At 34.6% G+C, this 22,411-nt stretch overlaps 1 protein-coding gene across 3 annotated transcripts in view; it reads left to right on the plus strand.

Moving 5' to 3' along the window:
• The window catches only part of LOC120301983 (synuclein alpha interacting protein), a 119,696-nt gene extending 97,817 nt beyond the window's left edge, over positions 1-21,879 (plus strand). For 2 of the 3 annotated variants that reach the window (XM_039329856.1, XM_039329857.1), the window contains exons 7-12: positions 957-1,082; positions 3,077-3,246; positions 9,335-9,418; positions 10,775-11,822; positions 14,893-14,963; positions 21,279-21,879. In XM_039329856.1, the coding sequence (XP_039185790.1) occupies positions 957-1,082; positions 3,077-3,246; positions 9,335-9,418; positions 10,775-11,822; positions 14,893-14,963; positions 21,279-21,363 (1,584 nt within the window). In that variant the 3' untranslated portion in view covers positions 21,364-21,879. The remainder of the gene's footprint in view (positions 1-956; positions 1,083-3,076; positions 3,247-9,334; positions 9,419-10,774; positions 11,823-14,892; positions 14,964-21,278) is intronic. The other variant, XM_039329859.1, reaches the window with a different exon arrangement.
• The last annotated feature ends 532 nt before the right edge of the window (positions 21,880-22,411 follow it).

A 22,411-nucleotide genomic window follows, 5' to 3' on the forward strand; every position in this document is an offset into this window, starting at 1 on the left:
GTCAGTTAAAGGATTCAAATGCTCACTACATCATAGGAAGGCTATTAGAAAAAAGCTAAAGATGCCTCTGATGTTGACAGATAAATAGGTTCTAAGTGGGAAATAGTTCAGGTTCTAAAATTCTGTAGTACCATCTTTTTCTGTCATGAAAATGATTAATTTCAGCTTGGAACACCAAAGAACTTGATACTGCTGCCCCATGATATATTAATATTGATTCTATACTCTATTACATTTAATTACTCTTTTCATTTTAAAAGAAAAAAAATCACACAAAAATGCTGAAAAGATATTACAGTAATCCAAATAGCCAAATATAAATAGACTAATTAAATTAACGTATCATTATAGAACATGGGTTGCAGTACAAATAGACAAATCATTATTTATTATAACTGGGGAAAAATATGTGCCATCAATGGGTGCTAATCTTGCCTGAACTTGAATGCTATAGTTAGGAGACCATAACTAATAGATAACACATGTTCACAATGCTATCTTGCATTTTTGTACATTAAATCTTTATTGATAAATAGCTAACAGTTTATCTATTTAGTTCAAATATTTAATGCCAAGAAAAGAAAGAATGGATTTTAACTATTGCACTTTTGATTGCACATACATTTTAAAATCAATCACCGTAGACGTATCACAAAACCATATGTATATTTACTCATACAGTAGTTCAATAATGCCTACTCCTCCTATGGAAAAGTTATCAACTGTAGGATGAGAGTATTTAAAATTTATTAATACTCGATGGAATTTTAATAGTATCTAACATGGGTTTTCTATGAACTAAAGAAGCAATTGGTGTTAAATTTTGTTGTGCAGGTACTAGCTAAACATATTGTGGTGTTTTATACATTTATATATCACATCATTTTAATTATCAATATTCACTGTGCCTATTTTGTTCTTTACATAGTTTATAAAACGTTTCTTTTTCCCTGTAGGAAAAAATCCTTCTGTGGCTTCTTCAGTTTATGCAAGAACAAGGGATTTCTTTGGATGAAGTTGATCAGGATGGTAATAGTGCAGTTCACGTGGCTGCTCAGCATGGATACTTAGGATGTATTCAGGTAAATCATCGAAACAGGAATGGGCCTGCCAGACTTGTGGCCCTCCAGATGTTGCTGAGCTACAAATCCCCAGAGCCCCAATCGATATGGCCCATGACGAGGGATGCTGGCAATTGTCAGCAACATCTGGAAAGGCACAAATAACAGCTTTGTGAAACACTGTTAGCTTGAAACATAAGATCTATTACATTGAATGATGGTTGATATATGCTATGTTCTAGAACAGTGTTCCTCAACCTCAGCAAAGTATATTGACTTTAAGGTATGTACTGTAGACTTCAACTCCCAGGATTTGAAGTCTGCATATCTTAAAGTTGTTGAGATTGAGGAACACTGATCTAATATCTCAGAACAAAATGAGGCAATATGTTTGGCCTGCAAGAGAAATGGGATTTTGCATAAAATATGGCAAAAGGGGAGATATTGTTTCTACCTAAAACCATTTGGATTGTTATGTTGGAACTTTTGAGTTTCTGTTGTTATCATGAATCAAAATTTCAACTGCACCATGCCGAGCTACATTACAAAAAAAAAAAAAAAAAGAATTGTTGCTCATTAATTCAGGAAAGAAAACATTATACAGTGTTCATATCAGTGACCTGTACATAATTTTAAATATTTCTGGAATGGATATTTTTCATAAAAAGTATTACGGTATATGGAACTAGGGACTAGGCCATCTATCATACTGCATGCCTCTCTCACCTCTAGTATCTTTTAAATGGAATGCTTCTGTCTGATGATCTAATTTCCTATGGATGCTGTGTTTATGTAAATGCTAAACCATACTATGATTCTGGAGCTTCTGAAATCCTCAGTAAGGTAGAGAGGGCAGTCAACATTTTATTTTATAATAGCTGTTATTTATTAATAACAGTTCAATCAAAGAATTCAGCTTTAATTCTATGGATCAGCTATTGCACTTGCAACAAATAGTATCAGGTTTGGCAAGTGCTCTGCTTAGTGTATTGTTCAGCTAACAATATAATTATAATATAACTCAGTAGAACGTATTTATTAAGTAAAATATAACAGCTGGAAAATGAAATTGGAACTTCTGTATCTATGGTGAGCTATTTAACATTAAAAGCTTAAGACTATCATTGACATGACATTCTTTGAAGTATTACAAAGTATTACATGATATTCTTTAAAATCTTGTAAAGTTAAGAACATATGAAAGACCTTAAAGGAACAGATCATTAATTCTCCTAGTTCATTCAGCTTTTAAAGATCATCTAAAAATTACTGTTACCTTCTCAACACAAATACTTTATATCATCCTTTTTTCATCAAATAACTAAAGTATGCTGCTTATACCAGTTCCTTTTTATGCTCCTTCCCCCCAAAAAAGCTTATCCTATCCTCCACTAATTTAAATTATTCTGGCCTCTTGCAGCATTCATCATGTCTGGCTTCACCCAATCAAGCAGGACTGAAACCACTTAGAACCTCACAAGAAAATCTAAGAATTTAGAAAAAAAATAATATGTATTGAATAAAGTTAGGAGACCATAACCAAAAGAATTTCAGCAACTTCAGTTAACTATATTCAAAAACTAACTTTATTTGCAAAAAAAACCCAGTTCAAATGCTCTTGTGCTTTGTTTTTGTTCCTTTCCTATGTAATAGACTTTTTGGCCCCTTCTTTGAAGGGAGCTGGCCTTGTTTCCTTCAGTGCTTTGTTTTTGAAATGGTGAAATGTGTTCTTATTTTGTTTTCTTTTTTAGTAGCAGTGTGAGAACTCACTCTCCCATATCTCTTCTTACAGTAATAGTTTGCATAAGCTAAATATCCCCAAAATGGTTTCATTAACTTCTATGGGGAATTACAATTCCCATGATTCCCAGACAGAATGTCTATTGGTTTTATTAGCTAATTCTTGAAGTTGTATATCTATTATATCTGGTGGAAATAAAAATGGGAAGGCTGCCATATACTGAACCCAGTGCACTCAACATAATAGCTGCTCTTAATATTTATATATATTTTAGACTCTGGTGGAATATGGAGCGAATGTGACTATGCAAAACCATGCTGGTGAAAAACCTTCCCAGAGTGCTGAACGTCAAGGATACACAATGTGTTCACGTTATTTGGTAGTGGTGGAGACCTGTATGTCATTGGCATCCCAGGTTGTGAAGTTAACAAAACAGCTAAAAGAGTAAGTTTTAATTCCTTGGGGTATCCCAGTTGTTCTCAAAACAGGGCTTTATTAATGCTGTATATAATTTAGGCTGCTTTATGGTTCATGCATATCTGCATGATAGATCATATAATACTTTGAGTTGAAGATCGACCACCAGTCAACAGGCAGTGAGATCCTTGGCTAGCTGCATATCTTATTATTTGTGTTTATGTCATCTTGGGACATATGATGGACATACTGAAAACACATTCCATGGATAAGCATAAACTGTGAAAAGATTCTCCAGAATTGCCTTTTAAGCAAGGCAAGTTGAAATAAACCTCAATTCTCTAGACTGAGACTTTTGAACTAATGACACATTCAATAAAATGTAACTCGTATCATAGAATTCTTACTTCTAATTCTATTTTTTTCATAAACAATTTTTATCCACTGTCAGTCTCTTTGATTATGCCATTGCGCTCTCACTATATAGAAATGTGAATGTAAAACATTTACATGCTTATTAAATTATTCATAATTTCTCCTTAGGAATCTGCAATTTACTCAAAACTTTCCTATTCAGCACTAGCTCAGGGATAACAGTTGGAAAGCAGATTCACCCCAGTTGCTTGATTAAACAAGGACAATGCTTTTCCAAATCTAACTCTGCTGCGTTATTGACAAGTAGTTCTCTAAGACTGTTGAACATGCTGGAGAAAATGCTACAACTCACAATCAGGGGTGGGACAGAGAGAGCACAAAGGTTTTGCTGGAAAAGAAGAAAGCACTGTTGATTCCAGACAAGTGGCCAATCTAGTTCCTTAGATTGCTTTTTTGTTTAATTTATATGCTGCCCATCTCACTATCCAAAGTGACTCAGTTCATTGGATCTGATTCTGTATAATCTAGTTGAAGCCAGCTGCTTGCTAACAAATTACAATGATGCCAAAATGATGACACAGTGCAATGATGTCATGATTATGTACTTCACATGACATTGATGCAAACATATAAGTATGCCATTAGGCCTTATCGTTTGCCCCTTTTTGTCCAGCTCCTGCAGACATCCATGGTTGAAGCCTATTGTTTGACAAATTCTTACAATGGATGATACCTACAATTAAGGTGTTGTGAGTGTTAAATACTTACCTTTTCAGAGTGACTTATCATCTCCACTTAATAGATACATATATTTCAAGGTAATATCTCTACAATAGTTAATAGTAGTAGTTTACATTTATAAAATAATCCCAAATACTTAAGCTCTACATTGTTTTGCAAGTGGTAATCTCCTTATATAAATAAACCTAATGTAGTAATCATTTGCATTGGAGACAAATTTGGTCTCTATCAGGTATTTAATTCAAGAAATATTAACATTGAAAAATGTAGTTGGAAGACAAAAACAGGTAGAGCAGGGGTGTCAAACTCGCAATGTCACGTGACATGTTGCGACATATTGCAACTTTTTTTCCATTGCTGGCAATGGGGTTTTGCCATGACACATCTGGCCTGTGGGCCGGCAGTTTGACACCCCTGAAGTAAAGCAAAAATAGCCAGAAATAACAAATGGAAATAATTCAGAAACCAGCAAAAGACCACTTTGTGTTACAAACCAATGCTGAGAGATGGTAGGGGCAAATAGCACAAAAAAGGAAATTTATAGGTAAGAGAAAAAAAGTAAAAATCTTCTGTGTGTCTAGTTCTACAAAATGGGCTAGTGGTGAGCCATTTAAAATACGTTTTGCCATTTCCAGATCCTTTGCTATGCTGTATGAGCATTTTCATTTGTAAGTACCGCAGATTCAGCCTACATATGGTTGAAATCATGTGAATGCTTTCTAGCTTTAAATTTGTCCTTTCAAAAGCTCTACAACTGAGAAGCGAGTTAATAATCTATGTCCTTTGAGCCAGGAAATTATCCACTTAAATATACCACAGCTGGACTTGTGCTGTCAGTTTTGTTCCACATTTTAAGCAAATCATTCTGAAAGTGAAAGCAGTAATGAGGAGGTGGCTGCATTTTTATGCACACTCTGGCAGTATCATATGGCTTTAAACTGAGAAAAGGAAAAATATAGCTGTTCTGGAAATTTTCTATTTCAAAGGTAAACATTAGCCAAGGTTTTATAGAAGAGGGAAAAAAGAAACCATATTATAGAATGTAGCAGCCTAGTGGCCAAATTTTGTGGTGAGCAAAAGTTGTCAATTTCCAAACTGTTTACAGGCAGCACAATAAATGTACAGTATTTGGTATATGTATTCTAGTAGAGATATTTCCTACAGAAAATACAAGTCCTGTTACATCAAGCAAAGGGGCAAACATGTTGCAAGCTCCTTGTTAAATCCCACCCCTGTAATAGAAGTAAGATTCTGACACAAGTAGATATACCTCGTCATAAATCAAACGTCATTCTTTCCTTACAAATGAATAACATATTTGCATCTTTTTCATCAAATAGATCAAATCACCAATTAACACTTATAACTGAGTAAATTATGTCAGATTGTAGCTCCTCATAGGATATCATTCAACATTAAGCAATTTATCTTGCAAAAACTGGCAAAAATCTGCTGGGGGGGAGAATAAATGAATTAAATTAAAATATTAACAATTAAATAAAACTTAATTTCTTGACAGTAATTTTAATACTTTTTGGAGGAACTGGAGGTCTCTAAGCAGATTGCAAATTTGTTTAAATTTTAAAAATGAGGTTTCATGGCACCTACCTTTAGCCTCCCCAAATGGTTTTACAAGTCTGGAAAAAAACTTTTTTTTTTCCTTACTGTAACAATTATTTATCCTGCTTGTTACTCACTCTATACGAAGAAATAAGAGAATGGAGAATGGAGACTCCAAAATCTGATACCACATTTCCTCAAAATGCAAAGCAATTTTGGGAAGTGGATGAAAAGACTAAACAAAAAGACTTGAGCTAAATGAATGGAATTAAAAACAAAATGGTGAAATTATTTGGGATGAAACCAAACTGAGTGTTTGGAAAGAGTGTTTTAGAGGTTTGTATGGAAATGAGAGTTATGTGGTGAAGAGTATAATTAAAATAAATGTTATAAATATCAACAAAAGGTTAATGAGAAGTCATAATGAGAGAATATGGACAGATGTAAAGCTGCAGGTAGAGATAGTGTAACTGTAGAAATGTTGAAATATAGATGTGGTTTGCAACTTACTTAACATGTGTGCAAAGGCTACATCTGTGTCTGATGACTGGAAGAATGCTTTTATTGTTCCCCTGTAGCAAAAGCGACTGTAATAACTACAAAGGGATGAGTTTGTTAAGTATGCCTGGGAGGATGTTAGGCAGGATTTTGATTGAAAGAGTAAAAGAGGTGATAATGAGAAAACCTGAAAAATACACTGTAGTTTTATGTCAGGCAGATTTTCGCTCTTATAGAAAGTTGTTGAAAAAATGTAGAGTGAATGGGTCAAAAGAAAAGAAAGATTGAGTAAGATATGTTGGAGTTTATGAGGTTCTGAAAAAGAAAAAGAATTTGAAAGAACAGTTCATAAAAAGGGAGAGAGAGGTGAGAGTTTTGCTTTTTAAAGGAGTTGCTGAAGGATGTGCTTATCATAACTAGTCATTTGAATCCTATTTTATTTGTTTATATAGCAATGGCAGTTATTTTAAAGTTCCATTTTGTAGAGTTTATTATTGCTACTACCCCTTTCTAAACTCCTGGAAACATGGAATCAAAAGACAATAACTATAGCTAAATAAATAATGTCAGTAAAATAAATAAAACGCTAGTATTTTTATTTTACCTTATCTTTACATAAATAACTAAATTCTATCTGAAAGTATTTACTTAAAAATATCCCATTAGAATGGGTTTTCCAGAAATGTCTAAAACTTAAAATCGTGTTTATGAGAAAAATCCACATATAGTTTACTAAAGAAAAAAGAAATAAAAGACTAATTCACAGACACATACACAGACGCACCCAAATAATGTTATGCAATTAAATTATTACATTTTTGAAAAGTCTTTTTTAACAATAGGAAAAGGGGGAAATTAAATTAAATTCCTGGCAGCAAAATCTTTGTTTAAAGATAGAAAAAGAGATCACTTTGCCAGAGAATTATATAGCTTACAGTGAAAGAAAGTCTTTCTAGGATTATAGTATCAGTTTTAATGCTTGGAACAGTTGCCATTTACTGGAAAAGGGATTTTTAAACAAGTATTTATGTAGAAAGCTTGCAGTTTTATTAAACATAAAACTTATCAGAAAGAACCAATAGCCTGTAATTTTTAGTAAATTCCAAGACATATCAAGATACCGATCTGATAGTTAAGCAGGGTGCTTTTTGATAGTGTGAAAAGTGTCTTGATGTCATATGGCATGGAGTAGCCAATCAGTGCTGTACAGAACTGGTTTCTGATACAAACTTCTCAGTACTTTCTTTTATGGAAAATGTTATGGCTGACTAGAAAGATTTGGGCACACTGCCATAGACATTTCATCAAGTAAATGAGCAGTGAAAGGTTTTATTTAAATGTCATGCTAATTGCAAAATAGTTATATAGTTAATTAGAACTGAGTACCTTGTTTGGCCTCCTCATATGAGATCCTATCTTCACTAAATGTGAACCTTTATTATCCTTACCGTCAAAATTAAATTATGTGTTCATAATTATTCTTGAAGTTCTGAATAACTCTTTTAAATATTGTTAATGAAAGCTAAGATAAGGGTCATGTTTTAAAATAAAATATATAATCTAGTACATGGTACTTGATCACTTAATTTTAAATATGGAAGTATAATCTATTCATATAATCTATGAAGCAGAAAATTCTAGATATCGGTTCTGTGTTGCTAGCAACTCTATAAACTTATTTGGTATAAAGTATACTGCTTTCTCTCTTTAGTTTTGACTTATAAGCACTGGACTCAGTTCACCCTCATTTTGTGTTTGGTGAGTCACATCATTCCAGATGAATGCTGAATAAGTGTACTTGCTCTCTACTAAATGACTATCTACCATGAGAGAAATGGAAGAATACATTTCACATTTAAAAAAATTAATTGCAAGTTTTTTCATTATTATATGTTGCTGCCATGATGAGCTAATTTCAAATTTCTTTAATATTATATTAAAACTTTCTGAACTTTTTTACATTCCAAATTGGAATGGGCCAACTCATCACAGCCAACTTGCTCCAGCCAACTCATTCTGGTCCACTTGCCCTGGCCAACTCACCATGGGACCACTCACCATGGGATAATTCAATGCAGGTAACTTGAGAGAGGCACAAGTAGAATTATAGTTCACCCCAGCCTCTAGGACAGGGGTGGGAAACCTTGGTTCTTTTATGACTTGTGGACTTCAACTCCCAGAATTCCTGGGAGGCTCAGGAATTCTGGGAGTTGAAGTCCACAAGTCATAAAAGAGCCAAGGTTCCCCACCCCTGCTCTAGGACTTCTAACTTGATACAGTTCAAAATCTAAAGCAAGACATGGCTCACGGCAATTCACTTGTTCCTCTCTTGAGTTATCCTGCAGGGACAAAACTCACTTAACAATTATCTCACTTAGCAATAGAAATGTTGGGCTCAGTAGAGGTTGTAAGTTGAGGATTGCTTGTCCATCCATCAAGACTACATTAAGTAGACAAGTAAAAAATTTACTGCCTATGTAATATTTAAAAAAACTAAATTTAAACTAAATTTTCTCTCAATTCATTGGTAAAAGAGTTCAAGGAAAGTACTGCCAAATTTCCGGGACTCTGATTTAATCAGACCCCAGTAAATTCCTAGTTGTGAATTCCAAAGCACTCTGTTCCTTCTAATTCTAATCTCACAATTGACACCAACATCATTGCTAATAATAAATAATATATATAATGCACGCAACTTTCAGAAGGTTCAATAAAATGATCAAAGTGTTGTCACAAGGATTAGAAGCAATTTGCAGAACAGAGTTCTCTTTTGTGTATGTTGGCATTTGTATATGTTGTCTGAGTGCACCCCTTAAATTAGAAATGAGCAAGGCCTTTTTTAAAGGGATGTTTACTGAAAACAATTGTGCCTCTTTTAGTACATTGATGGGCAGCTTTTTTTAGGAACAAAAATAGCATAACAATTTAATATTTTTTCCAGACAGACAGCAGAGCGTGTGGGTTTACAGAACCAACTCCAGCGGCTTCTAGACACTCAGAGGACAGATGGCAAATCACAGTCAAGGTAACTAGGCTTATAAAAGTGGGGTTCAGTTTCTGAACAGGTATTTCTCATAATTATTGCACAGAGAAGTTACGCTTCAACTAAATTTTTAGTAATCTGAGTTATAAAGTATGTATCAGAAATGTCATGTGATAGAAATTCATATTGAATGCAAAATAGAGAAGAGGTTCTGATGTGTCAAATGCAAAACTACGATTACTTTGCTTCTACAGAAATGCATAATATAAAAAGGGAAACTTGAGAAGAAGGCAGTAATTTCTCCAATATTGTGTATTTGTAGCATACATAAATTTTTGAGAAGTTCCAAGCTACTAAACTATATCTAAATCCACATTATTTGGTTCTGTAGTAAGTGTAGTTAGTCTGCTGAGATCAGTGCAAGGAATCAGAACAACACTAAGAATTGAGCAGAGCAGTATGTCTATTGCTATTCACCTATTTACAAAAATCAGCTGTAATCACTACAGAACAACCAGATAAGCATTCCAGGATTAGGAGAATCTGCTCACCATCACTTCTCCCCCCTCAGGGATTCCAGATTAGCCAGTTTCTTAACTCTTCCCACCCTACCCCACTTCAGCTGCAAATTCCACCACACCAATGTAGTTGCTGTCCAAAATGTAAATTTTAATATTCTAGCCAAATTCTGGTCATTGCTAAGAATCCTGACCTGATACTTGATCTGCCCATCTGGAGACACTCCATGCCGAGAAGGAGAAGGTTGTTTCAGATCACTCGTTTAACCTCTTCATCTAAACTTCCTCAGAGTATTCAGAAGCATTTGGATATGTAAAAATGGAATGGAAATCAGCTATACTGCTCTACTCATATTAAATTTGAATATAATGGAGAGAAGAATATTTATAGATAGTCTGCTCCTCTCCCCCTTTCCCAATGTCTTTTCCAGTGTTAACATAAGGACTATCAATTGAATTATAAATTCTGAGGCATAATTTTTTTTGCTAGTAATGATGTTAATATTGTTGTTGACTATTAATAGTATTATTACGATTCCCATGCAGTCAAAATTCTGATGATTATAATAAAATATATTAGATTTTAACTCACAAGCTTACTCTATCAACATCTAATATAAATGTGTATTATAAAATTCTTCTGTGGGAGGTTAGCAAAAACTGGGAAATAATAGATCCTAGCTTGCAAATAGACTTACATTCTTAAATGTAGCATAAATGTGCAAGTCCATAATATATTCCAAGTGGATGGGGTCAAAAATAGAAGGCAATAGAATGCATAGGAAAGGGGGAGAAAATGTAATGGAAACATCCATGTTGTGTCTGTATAATTTTGATTGTGGTCTACTGTACTAATTTTTTCTTTCTTTCTCCACTGAAGTTCACCATCATCACCCACTTCTGGCAAACCTCAGTGGAAACAATCTGATACAGATGATGTGACTCCACCAAAAAGTAAACTGAACACTCATGATGGGATTCAGATTCTTGGCAATGCAGGAACTCACCACCCTAAGCAGCCCAAAATGAAAGAAGACGATTCTGACAAAATCCTGCGCCAGCTGCTGGGGAAAGAAATCTCTGAGAATGTCTGCATGCAGGAAAAACTGTCCTTAGAATTTCAGGACGTTCAGACTTCCAAGAATACAAAGAAGGTGCCATTGGAGAAAAAGGAACTGAAATTAGCAAGACTGAAGCAGCTAATGCACAGGTCCCTCAGTGAATCTGACACAGATTCAAATAATTCAGAAGACCAAAAGAACACACCTGTGAAAAGAATTGATAAGCCCAGGCCACGGCCTATTGTGGAAAATACTGAAAGCACTGAGAATTTGCATCTCATGATTAAGAAACATGCTTTGGCATCTGGACGCCGGTTTCCTTTTGGAATTAAAACCTCAAAATCAGTGGATGGTCACAGCCCTTCTCCCACTTCTGAAAGTAGTGACCCTGATAATGAATCCCACTATCAGGTTGGAACTGTGTCTCAAAGCCAGGTTGGGGGAGACCCCTGTCAAGCCAATCCTGATACCATGATGGCTCCCAAAGTAGCCACGAGTCCCAAGAGTGCCCTCAAGTCTCCCTCTTCAAAACGCAGGACTGCTCAGAACTCAAAACTCAGAGTGACATTTGAGGAGCCTGTGGTACAGTTAGAGCAAACAGAGATTGGTTTAAATGGGGAGAAGGACAAAGAGCAGAATAAATCTCTTCCGCGGCCAATACCCAACGCTGACACTGGGGACCAGCAGAAACGTCCATTTGGAACATTTCGATCCATAATGGAGACCCTGAGTGGCAATCAGAACAATAATAATAATTATCAGTCTTCAAGTTTAATCAAGACCTCATCACCCTTTACCTCATTAGGAAGAAAAGCCACAGATAGCAAGGGAAATTCAGCAACTTCTACAAAAGGAAAAAATAAACCAGTGAGTTATTATAAAGGGTTGAGGGAATCATTGTGCTTTCATCAATAATTTCTGCCAAAAATGAATGCCCAAAATAATGATATATGCATTGCAGCATTAAATTAGTATCAGGTCATCATCACTGGGGGAACTTAGGAGAGGTAAATGATGATGTGGGAACATAGGGAAGGAGGCAAGAAAAAATTAGAAAGGGTGTAACGCAAAGATTTCTGATTGAACTTTTTCAAAAATGTGGATCATAATGCAAACTTTTATATTTGCCTGGATGAAGTGATGACAGTAAAAGTCAGCTTGCATTCTCCAGTGCAGAGAAGAAATATCAAGAGTGTTTTGTCTTATATATAGGTCAAAGAGGAAAGGAATATCTCATCATTTTGCTTTGGTATGAATTCAGACCAGGAATAGTTTTTATGTAGATGGTTCTTAAAATCCAAGCCTCTCAGCAAAAGATAAAATATTCTATATTTTATATATGGAGAGAGAGAGAGAGAGAGAGATGATTGGATAAGAGTAATAAATATTTTATTTGGAATATATTATAGAAATATTATTAGAGAGGCATATCCAGGCAATGCTGTTAAATCAGAAATAGGAATACAACCATATGAAGAAATTCTAAAGTATAAATATATGAAGCACCAGGGGACCCAAGCATGGTGTTACATTCTGTTTCCCTTACCTAAATGCTGTGCTTGGCAGCTATTATAATGTGTTAAAACATTCATATGGACTAACATGTTCCAGCTTTGAATTATTTTCTTTTCTATACAAGTGCAAATCTTTCTGTTTCAGCATTTATGCTGGGGGGGGGGAGAGACCCAAAAACCCATCCATGGAACACAGTGGCTTACTTGGAGAAGTTACCAGCTATTATATAATTATTTAAAATAGTTTATTTATATTGACTATAATGTATGAGCCATAGAGCAATTGAGACTGCATGTTGGAGATTAATCCATTGTAAAAAAAAAAAATGTGATTGACTTACAAAGAAGTAGATGATGTACAAGAATAGGGTAGCTATAAAGCATTGGGTAATGCTGCACCAGAAGTGAGGCAAAAGGATCAGAATTAGGAAGGTAAAGTTCAACCTTTATTTATAGGAATGATAACTACCAGGGAAAATACTCAAATTATGGGACTTGTGGATGTATAATTTGCTTCTAGAGATCCAAAGAAAGGAGAAAGAATTCCAAATAGAATTCTGCCACAGAGATGAAAGATATGGAAGAAAGACAACAGAGGGATAAAGCAAGTTTTGTCTAGAACAGAGGTGCCAGTAGCATAGGATAGATTCAATTTGCCAGCATTTTTTGCTGGATCCCAAATCCCCTATCCAATAGAAATGGTAGGAAAAAAAGAAAGTTCAGTGGGTGGGTGGACAGTAGGAGAGAAGTTTGATTTTAAGCAGCAAAATGGGCTACCTCAGATGACCTTTTCTCCATTTAAAAAGGCAGTGTCCCCAAATCTCATGTCCATTTGAGGACTTGGTCCCATCCATTGGTATGCAGCTCAAATCCCAATAATCCTGGAGTCAACAGAAGTTGCATACTCCTGATCAGGAGACTTAGAAGCCAGTTTTGATTAAAAAAAAAAAACTGAGTGGATCATATTTTACAGTCCCATTCCAAGAAAATGCAAGGATTATATTTTATAAAGAAAGTTTTTAAATAAAGAGTAAGCTTTCACAGAAAGTCAGTGTTTTTGTTTAAAAAATTAAGCCTTAAAATGATTTTCTAAAGTATTGAACTAAACTAACATTTATATGAATAAAGTATACCTTACCTCCATGTTGGTTCTAATAATGAAGATGTGTGTTAAAGGAGACTAAGAAGCCAAAGTGTACTGAAAGGCAGGGCAAATGATACATTTTTCTACAGATCAAGATTGTTGAAATCATATATAAGTGATCAACAGAAGTCTTTGAACCTAAGACTGCATCAGGGATCCAAGCACCTTTTGATTTATGTGGTACCCCAATACCCCTCCCAACTTGATTGCTGAAAACTGATGACATGGTTTTCTGCAATTTCAAGATAAGAAACATTCTCAAACTATAGCATAAGTCCTAAACCAGCATTTTCTAATTTTTACAAACCCAATCTTCTCCCAAAAATCAAGAGAAAAAAAAAAAGGAAAATCTCAGTTTGTCTGGATGTGGTGTGCCCACACCTATTTTGCATCACTGGTTCCATGCCCTCAGTCATTAAAAAGTTGCCCATCCTGTTATTATAAAGAGATTTAGTGAGAGTTAAATGAAAGAAATGACAATTTGTGGTCAGGAGAATGTGTATATTTTCAAAAATGCCAAGAGAAGACCTATAATTTTTTGTTCTTATTTCTTTTAGAGGGGGGAGGGTCTGTTTTGATGGCATTCTGCATCTGTTTATTTTGACTAATTATCATTATGGAATGTATGGGTGAAACACTCTTTTTTACAAAATATTTGCAACATTCATTTCTTCTAAAAGCATTATTTCAAAGCTATCTGGTTTCAGCTTTATTGATAGATGTGAGCCAGTGCCAGATATCAGCAATATTTCTTTTTTTTTTTAACCGATAATGTTATAGACACTGTCCAGTGAAATTCAATCTTGTCATTAAGGTAGAAAATTATTATTGTGTGCCAAAAGGACATCCTGTTTTCTAGGGATTCTAGTTAGACACTGAAGATTCTGCATGCTTTTTTTCTTTCTTCCTTTCAGTCATGTCCAATTCTTGGGGAATAGACTGGACACGTCCCTGCTGTTTTTTTAGCAAGGTTTTTCAGAAGTGGTTCACCATTATCTCCTTCCTAGAGCTGAGAGAAATTGACTGGTCCAAAGTCACCCAGCTAGCTTTGTAGCCAAGATGGGATTAGAACTCACCGTCTCCTGGTTCCTAGCCTGATGCCTTAACTACAACACCAGACTGGCTCTCTATCTGCATGCCTATTTGAATGCTAAACTGTAATATAGATGTTCAGGCCATTTGTTGATCGGCTTACCTTTTTAATACCTGTCTGTACATTGTGCATGTGAAAAGCTTGCTGCATGGCCCTTCAACTGACACAGGCGTTGTCCTTCCTTAGGCTCTTTGTTCCAGCTACACCAGTTTTTCCACTCGCATGCTGATTGAAGACCACCTTGATAACAATGCATGGTATGTCCTGATGTAGAATGAAAACATTTTTATTACTTTTTATTACTTTCTCATTGCATCTACAGTTTATAATTGTTCATAGCCTGAGCTAATGAAACAATTGATGATAATTGTACAAGAAAACAAAATTTTGATCCGCTAAAAAGATATCATAAATTCTTAAAAATCGTTGCTAGTATTCATAACTGAACTAGCTTGATGGTTCCATGGCACAGTGTGAATAAAAAAACACTAGTACTCATAAATTCAAAAATGCCCTTTAGTTCAGTTTGGTATTGTGTAGCCTTTTGAATGGAAGTCAAACAGCAGATAAGGATGGAAATTAAATTTCCTCTTATGCATAGGCCAAGTCATTCCACTTATATTCAGAGAAAGTCTGACTCATGCTCTATTGGCTCAGGTCTTTCTAACTTGTCTTTGAACTCTGATTTTCTAATGCAAAAATAATGTTAAGTAGGCCAAAATGAAAGTGTTTTCCTCTTTTCATAAATGTAAATATCTTGGTTGGAACCAGACTTGCATTTCTGTGAATGAAATACTACTTCTATTTGGAGAGACAACCAATGTCCAAGAAATGTTTTCTGCTGATAAACAATTTTTGCCAAATGTCTTTTCTCCTTGTAGCCGTCAGCCTTACTTCTCTCACGGTTTTGGAAAGTTTCTTAATTCTCCAGAGTAGTAATTATATAAATAGGTTTATTGTTGTAATCGCAAGTCATAACAATGTAGCATAGCATATAAGAAGACAAAATAAGAAAAATGATAAAACGAATGCTAGATATCAGAAAATCAGATCAAAATAGAACCAGGACTACAATTAAGAACTTTAAAAATGCCTTCATATATTTAATGCCAACAAAGCAAAACTAGCAACTTAAGAAGAGACTGGACAGCCATTTGTCCGAAATGGTATAGGGTTTCCTGCCTGAGCAGGGGGTTGGACTAGATGACTTCCAAGATCCCTTCCAACTTTATTATTATTATTATTATTATTATTATTATTATTATTATTATTATTATTGTTATTGTTATTATTATTGTTATTATTATTTAAAAATATCTGCAAGAATTTGGATGTTTAAAGCCCTTGAGTTCCTCTATCACCATTAATTTGACCCTGATTTTATCATCAATGGGACAGGGGAGGACATGATGACTAATTATCTCTGCTTGACTGGTATCCCAAGGGTAGGGAGAGGCACATATGTTTTTTGTAGGAATTGTACTGGGATGGAAATTTAGATGATTGTACTGTAGTAGTATATTTATTGGCATCCTTTTCAACATGTCTACCTCTATTCCAAGAGTTAAGTTCCCCCAGAGATTCTTCAGAATAGTTTTTTGAGGCTACCATAAAATCACCGAAAGGCCCCCACAACCCCCTTCTTTTTATATTCTAAAATTCCACTGACTACAGGTCTGGATCTAACTCACAATTTCAGTTTTTACTGGACACTTGTTTGGAAAAGAGGTGAACTATAAAGTTGTCCAAAAGGTTCAATGCAATCAGCAGTTTTATGTAGTTCAGATTCTTGGAACATCATTATTTTAGCAGTTTATCACCCAATATAACAAAGAAGTTGGCAATGATAAAACAAGAATGGTAATAACATTAAAAGTTAAATGATTTTAGCAACAGATTTTGGGGAAAATGTCTTCATTTAAGTTATGAAATTTATTGTAGATTTTAAAATTCCAGAGTTATATTTGCTTTTATTTAGAGGAAAATTCCATATGCAACTTCAGGATAGATAGATAGATAGATAGATAGATAGATAGATAGATAGATAGGTAGGTAGGTAGGTAGGTAGGTAGGTAGGTAGGTAGGTAGGTAGGTAGGTAGATAGATAGATAGATAGATAGATAGATAGATAGATAGATAGATAGATAGAGCTAGATAACATAAAGATATAGACGCATAGATGCATAGATGATACAGACAGAGATTACTAAGATAGCAATAGCACTTAGTCTTTTATACTGCTTCACAGTGCTTTACAGCCCTCTCTAAGTAGTTTACAGAGTCAACATATTGCCCCCAGCAATCTGGGTCCTCATTTTACCGAGCTTGGAAGGTTGAATCGACCTTGAGCTGGTAAGATTCAAACTGCAGGCAGCCAGCAGGCAGCAGAAGTAGCCTGCAGTACTGAATTCCAACCACTGTGCCACCATGGCTCATGACTCAAGATGGTAGGTAGGTAGGTAGGTAGGTAGGTAGATAGATAGATAGATAGATAGATAGATAGATAGATAGATAGATAGATAGATACTGACTGACTGACTGACTGACTGACTGACTGACTGACTGACTGACTGACTGACTGACTGATGATAGAAAGCTAGATAAATCCTCTGTTTCTCAGGGTTTAATACAGCATGCACACTACATGATTAAACCCTGAGAAACAAATCCATCTATATCCATCTGTCTGTCTTTCTGTCTGTCAGTCATCTATCTTTCATCTATCTATCTGTCTGTCTTTCTAATCTATCTATTGAGAAAGTTTTATCTGTAATAAGTAATTAAATCGCATCTCTCATATGTTTCTCATGAAAGCTATTATATTACTTTTATTACCTTTGTACTTACTGCATAATGAATCCATAGGGACCAATATTTGTTGTCCTCAAAATTAGTCTGTCCATTTTTAGAAATGAATAGACTTCTTTTTTTCATTAGGCATATATTTTCAGATTACCAATATCCATTTATTATCAGCAAGCAGTCTTGGTATGAATTACTTGTAGGAAAGAAGGAACACTACACATGACTACAATTTGTAGTGGGCACAATATGAACTTTGTGCTTCAATAAATGCCACTGTGAACTATAGCATCTTTACTGAAGCTGCTATTTTTACATTACTTCTCTCCCCACTACCATTGAAGACAGGAGCAATTTTTTAATATAGACCTTTAAAGGTGTAATTAAACAGATTATGCAAGTATAGAGGCTAAGACTGCCCTTGCTTTTCCCAATATGTGAAACCACTTTTTCATTTTTTCAGCTTCATCTGAGAGCAGCTTGTTCCTATCTCTTTAGAATTTAATGTGAGCCATAAGAACTGAGTCTTCTGAGTTAGGTTAGAATTTTCACAAATGATTACTAATAGTTTGATGGGAAACACTGACTATATATTGGCTTAAATCCGGAACATGCTATTCTATAAATGAAAGTTAGCTTCTGTTTGTAGAAAAGACTTGGATCCAGTGAAAGTTCTTCCAGGAGAAAGAAAGGAAAATAGTTTCTCTAAAGTACAGTATGGGAAATTTCAAAAGCTGCTCTAAAGAACATGATACTTTCCAGAACCTCATGGAAGTTGGCAGCTGGAGGGTTGATAAAAATAGTATCACCACTGCTTTTGCGGTAGAACATTCTGTGAACAAAATATAATTCATAGGTAGTGTTAATTCAACTTTCAGTTTCATAACTAATTGTTTTTCCTAAAAATAGGGTAAATCTTAAAGGGGAAAAAGTGTAAGGAAAATTTTATTTTTGGCCTTTTGTCTGCAATCAATAGAAACATGACTGTGTTATTATTATCCCAAAAGTGCTTGCAAGTATTATCCCAAAATGTAATATGTGTGTCTGTGGTGTGGTTTGGAATTAGAGCAAACAAAATATTTGCCAGATAGAAAACGTTGGAGCAGGGATGCCTTCTCAACTGGACAAGTTTAGATCATTGTGAAAATCAGCTTAGAAAGGCCACAATTTGTTTTAAATATAGAATAGGCAATCATGGTGAGTATGAAGTATTTTTCTTGCTCAGTTACTTGAAATAGAGCAAACTACTCTTTGAAAATATATTATGAAACCTGGCAAAAGATAGCAGATTTACAATATCCAACTCAAACATTTCTGGATTTATTTAACTACAATTTTGAATTTTGATTTCTTAGATTCCCAACTTGGTGCCTATGTACAAAACATTTTATATGTAATCAACACACAAAAAACCATAGTTTATCTAAGAAGCTTTTAAGCAGTATGGTTCATTGTTAAAACACATGCTTGATGAAGTTCCAGAAAGGACTGTAAAAATCTTGGAATTAATCCTGACATTATGAAATAGAAAGAACAAGATGACCTACTCTAAAATGTAGTGGATTAGGCTGAAGGTGTGAGCCTTCAAAGTGGTTTGGGTTTCATATTACAATTATATTACGTATCATATTTGCAAGGAGGTTAGGCATGTCTATGTATACATCCAAAACTTACAATAGCTGTAAGTTTTAGGCAGATAACCCCCAATTCCTTTAAAAATGACATCAAGATCATAGAACATGGAATAAAAGGATTAAACCATGGTTTTTGTGTGATGGTTCTGACAAAAAGCCCCACAGCTTTTATTTATCCCAAGAACTGATGTGTTACCATGCTGGATGTCTTGCATAAAATAGCAGCAGAGCCATCAGGGACCATCCATATTACATGCCATCCTAAGCATTTTTATGTAGAAATGTAGGGATATTTCATTTATTAAAACTTTTTTTTCATTTTCAAACTAGAAAACGTGAAGCTACATGGGGCTTTTAGTACCTGGTTATCTATGAATTTGATGCAGTTGTATGGAGGCTAAAAAATGCAGTAGATGAACAGAAAGACTTTATGAACTTCAATTGAATAGTAGTGAATACAATATTTACAAAATTGCAGTGAATCAAATAGCATTATATTTTTTCTTTTGTTTTACTATACGTGTAGGTGTATACTTGCTAAACTCATGGTTTTGATTTATTTGTGGAGTTTTGAATTTTATTTATTTTATTTATATCTTGTCTTCTTTTTGTACAACTCAAAGATGGTATACATAATGTTTCTTCCTATTTTCTGCACAACAGAAACCTTGCAAAGTGAGTTGGGCTAAGAGGAAATGATTGATCAATGGTTTCTGTGCCCAAGAGACGAGTAGAATACACATGCTCCTAATTTCTAAACCTAACACCTTAATCACCACATCAAACTATAGACCAGGGGTGTCCAGCCTTGGCAACTTTAGCAGCTTTAGCAACTCTAGCAGGAGTGAGGACCCCTGCTATAGAGAATAGTAACTGAGCACAATTCTAGGAGCTGAAAGTCACAAGGCTTAAAGTTGCCAAGTTTGGACACTCCTGCTATAGACAATAGTAACTGAGCACATATTCAAGCCATCAGTTAAAAGGAAAAGTGTTCCATAGTTGAAATAAATGACAAGCATTGTTTAGATTGGGTTTTGAGAACAAAACAAATGATATGTGCAAGTTTCAGGGGCAAAATTCAGCTGTCTGTCCTATTAATGCAGTTAGCAGTGTTATTATTTAAAAAAAAACCAGCAAGCTACTTGTGGCAACTTTTTGTCACACCATGTATTCATATTTAATTAGAGAATATGGAGAGTGAAATGGAAAGTGACAGGTTCATTAGAGTTTTTACGGTATTGCTGTTCTTTAAGATTGTCCTTTCTACTATCAATGAGGAAATGAGCATGTGTTGAAAGTTGCCTACTGTGAAAGAAGTGACCTAGCCAGTTTTCTGTCCAAACTGCAAACCATAGGATTACAGAGCACTGTGTAAAGTTACTGAACATTTTCAAAATATATCATGGAACAGGTTTTAATTTTATTTACTTACATATTCCCCCTAGTTTCTCTATAAATGCAAATTTAATTTGTAATTAACAGCTATTTATACAGTGCAAAGCCAGTTTTGCAAATATATGTATAGTCTACAGTTTTTTAATACTATGATTGTATTTGAATAATATAATCTTAATGATCTACGCATTGAGATAAACAGCATATTTTTACAATTAGTGTCTACTTAGGCAGAATAAAATTATTATGAAAATGTCTGCTCATTATTTGCATACTTTTTAATATCCACATGCATAATAGAAGAACCTCGTATTCAAATTTAGTTCAGCACTGAAAGATCGGTTAATGCCACATAGTTTATCATTCTTCATTACTATGATGTAGGAAAAGGAATTTAACTGGAATTTAAAGTCATTTCTCATTTCCCAATTGTAGATATTTATTCCAGGCTGCTTTGGTGGAAATAAATCAATTTTTATAAAAGTTGGATTTTCCCACAAGGTAATTGCCATAGTCCAAATGAGTACACATACAGTACGCTATAATTGTCTCTGACAGCAGGATGGATGGAAATTGGAATACAAATAATCTCTGTGGTATTTACTAGCTATAAGATTAAAAATTATCTACATACTTGATGGTCTACCAAATGTCTGTGCCAATTTAAAACTAATACTACTTTTGGATTATGATTAACTACAGGTTATTTGATCATAAATGTTTCTCTCTTTTTCTTGCTAGGCATAACAACTACAGTGAAAAACCTCAGAACGTTTACAGCAAAAACTGTTTTGAAGAACCAGAGCTGCAAGAATTGTTCCTTTGACTTAACATTTCATTGGATCTCATAGTCTTCCTCCCAACATGGCCTGAAATCTTCCCTCTTGGAACTTACCCATACGAGATACAAATTTCACCAGCAAAATAACAAACTCTTAGGATGCCTTAAATTTGTAGCCATTAGACAATATACAAAAATTAAACATGTATGTGTCTACGTCACTTTTTATAAAGTGCTCTGTTTAAGGCAGGGATGAAAAAAGCCATGGATTGGAAACCCAGTGATGCAAGGATCCTTCCAAATAATCATCTGACCTCCATTTTTTACATTCTCTGTTGCATGGGTGTAATGTAACATGTTCTGTATCTCTCTTTTTCAAAACCTATATGTGTCTGTTAAAAGAAGGAAGAAGGAGAAAGAAAAGCTCTGTAAGTACAGATCATCGCTAAGTCCAGGGCAATGACTCCCTCCCTCTCTTTGCCCCTATATTTTGTCACTCTTTCTGAATGTTTGTATAAAAGAAAATAAACCAGTATTAACCAAAACAGAGTGCATACATGATCAAATGTATATTCTGCTTCATTTATTTTAATTATCTTTGTGGTCCAATTCATTTGAAAAACTTTGTATCATTTTTTTTTAATAATCATAGGTAGAATATGGTTAGGATGTTTTGATATTAAATCATTTTATACAGATGCTGAAGTTTTGACCACTGATCATCATCATCATCACCATCGTCAAAAAATTATATAAACTAGAATAAGGATTTGCTCCAATCATGTTCAGGCAGCTCATTGAGAAATAGATATATAGTCCATAAAGTATGATAACAGCTCAAAGTACAACAACATAGAATCTAGATACACCCTCTGTCCCAAAGTCAAGTGAACCTGTGCTCCATTGTTCAGGCAGCACCTACCTAAGAACATTAAGACAGCAAGGCACTCAGAGTTAAGCTTGAAGTTGCATTATAATCTCTAAATACAATTTTGAGTTGATTTCATAAGCAAGTAATTCAGTCTAAAAGAAATAATCTATGCAGAAAGTCTTTTGTGTATTCTTTCAATCCAGTCTTTTCTCCTAGCAATTG

Source organism: Crotalus tigris, unplaced genomic scaffold (assembly GCF_016545835.1).
Source record: "Crotalus tigris isolate CLP2741 ecotype Arizona unplaced genomic scaffold, ASM1654583v1 scf7180000024419.1143555, whole genome shotgun sequence".
Taxonomy (NCBI): Eukaryota; Metazoa; Chordata; class Lepidosauria; order Squamata; family Viperidae; genus Crotalus; species Crotalus tigris.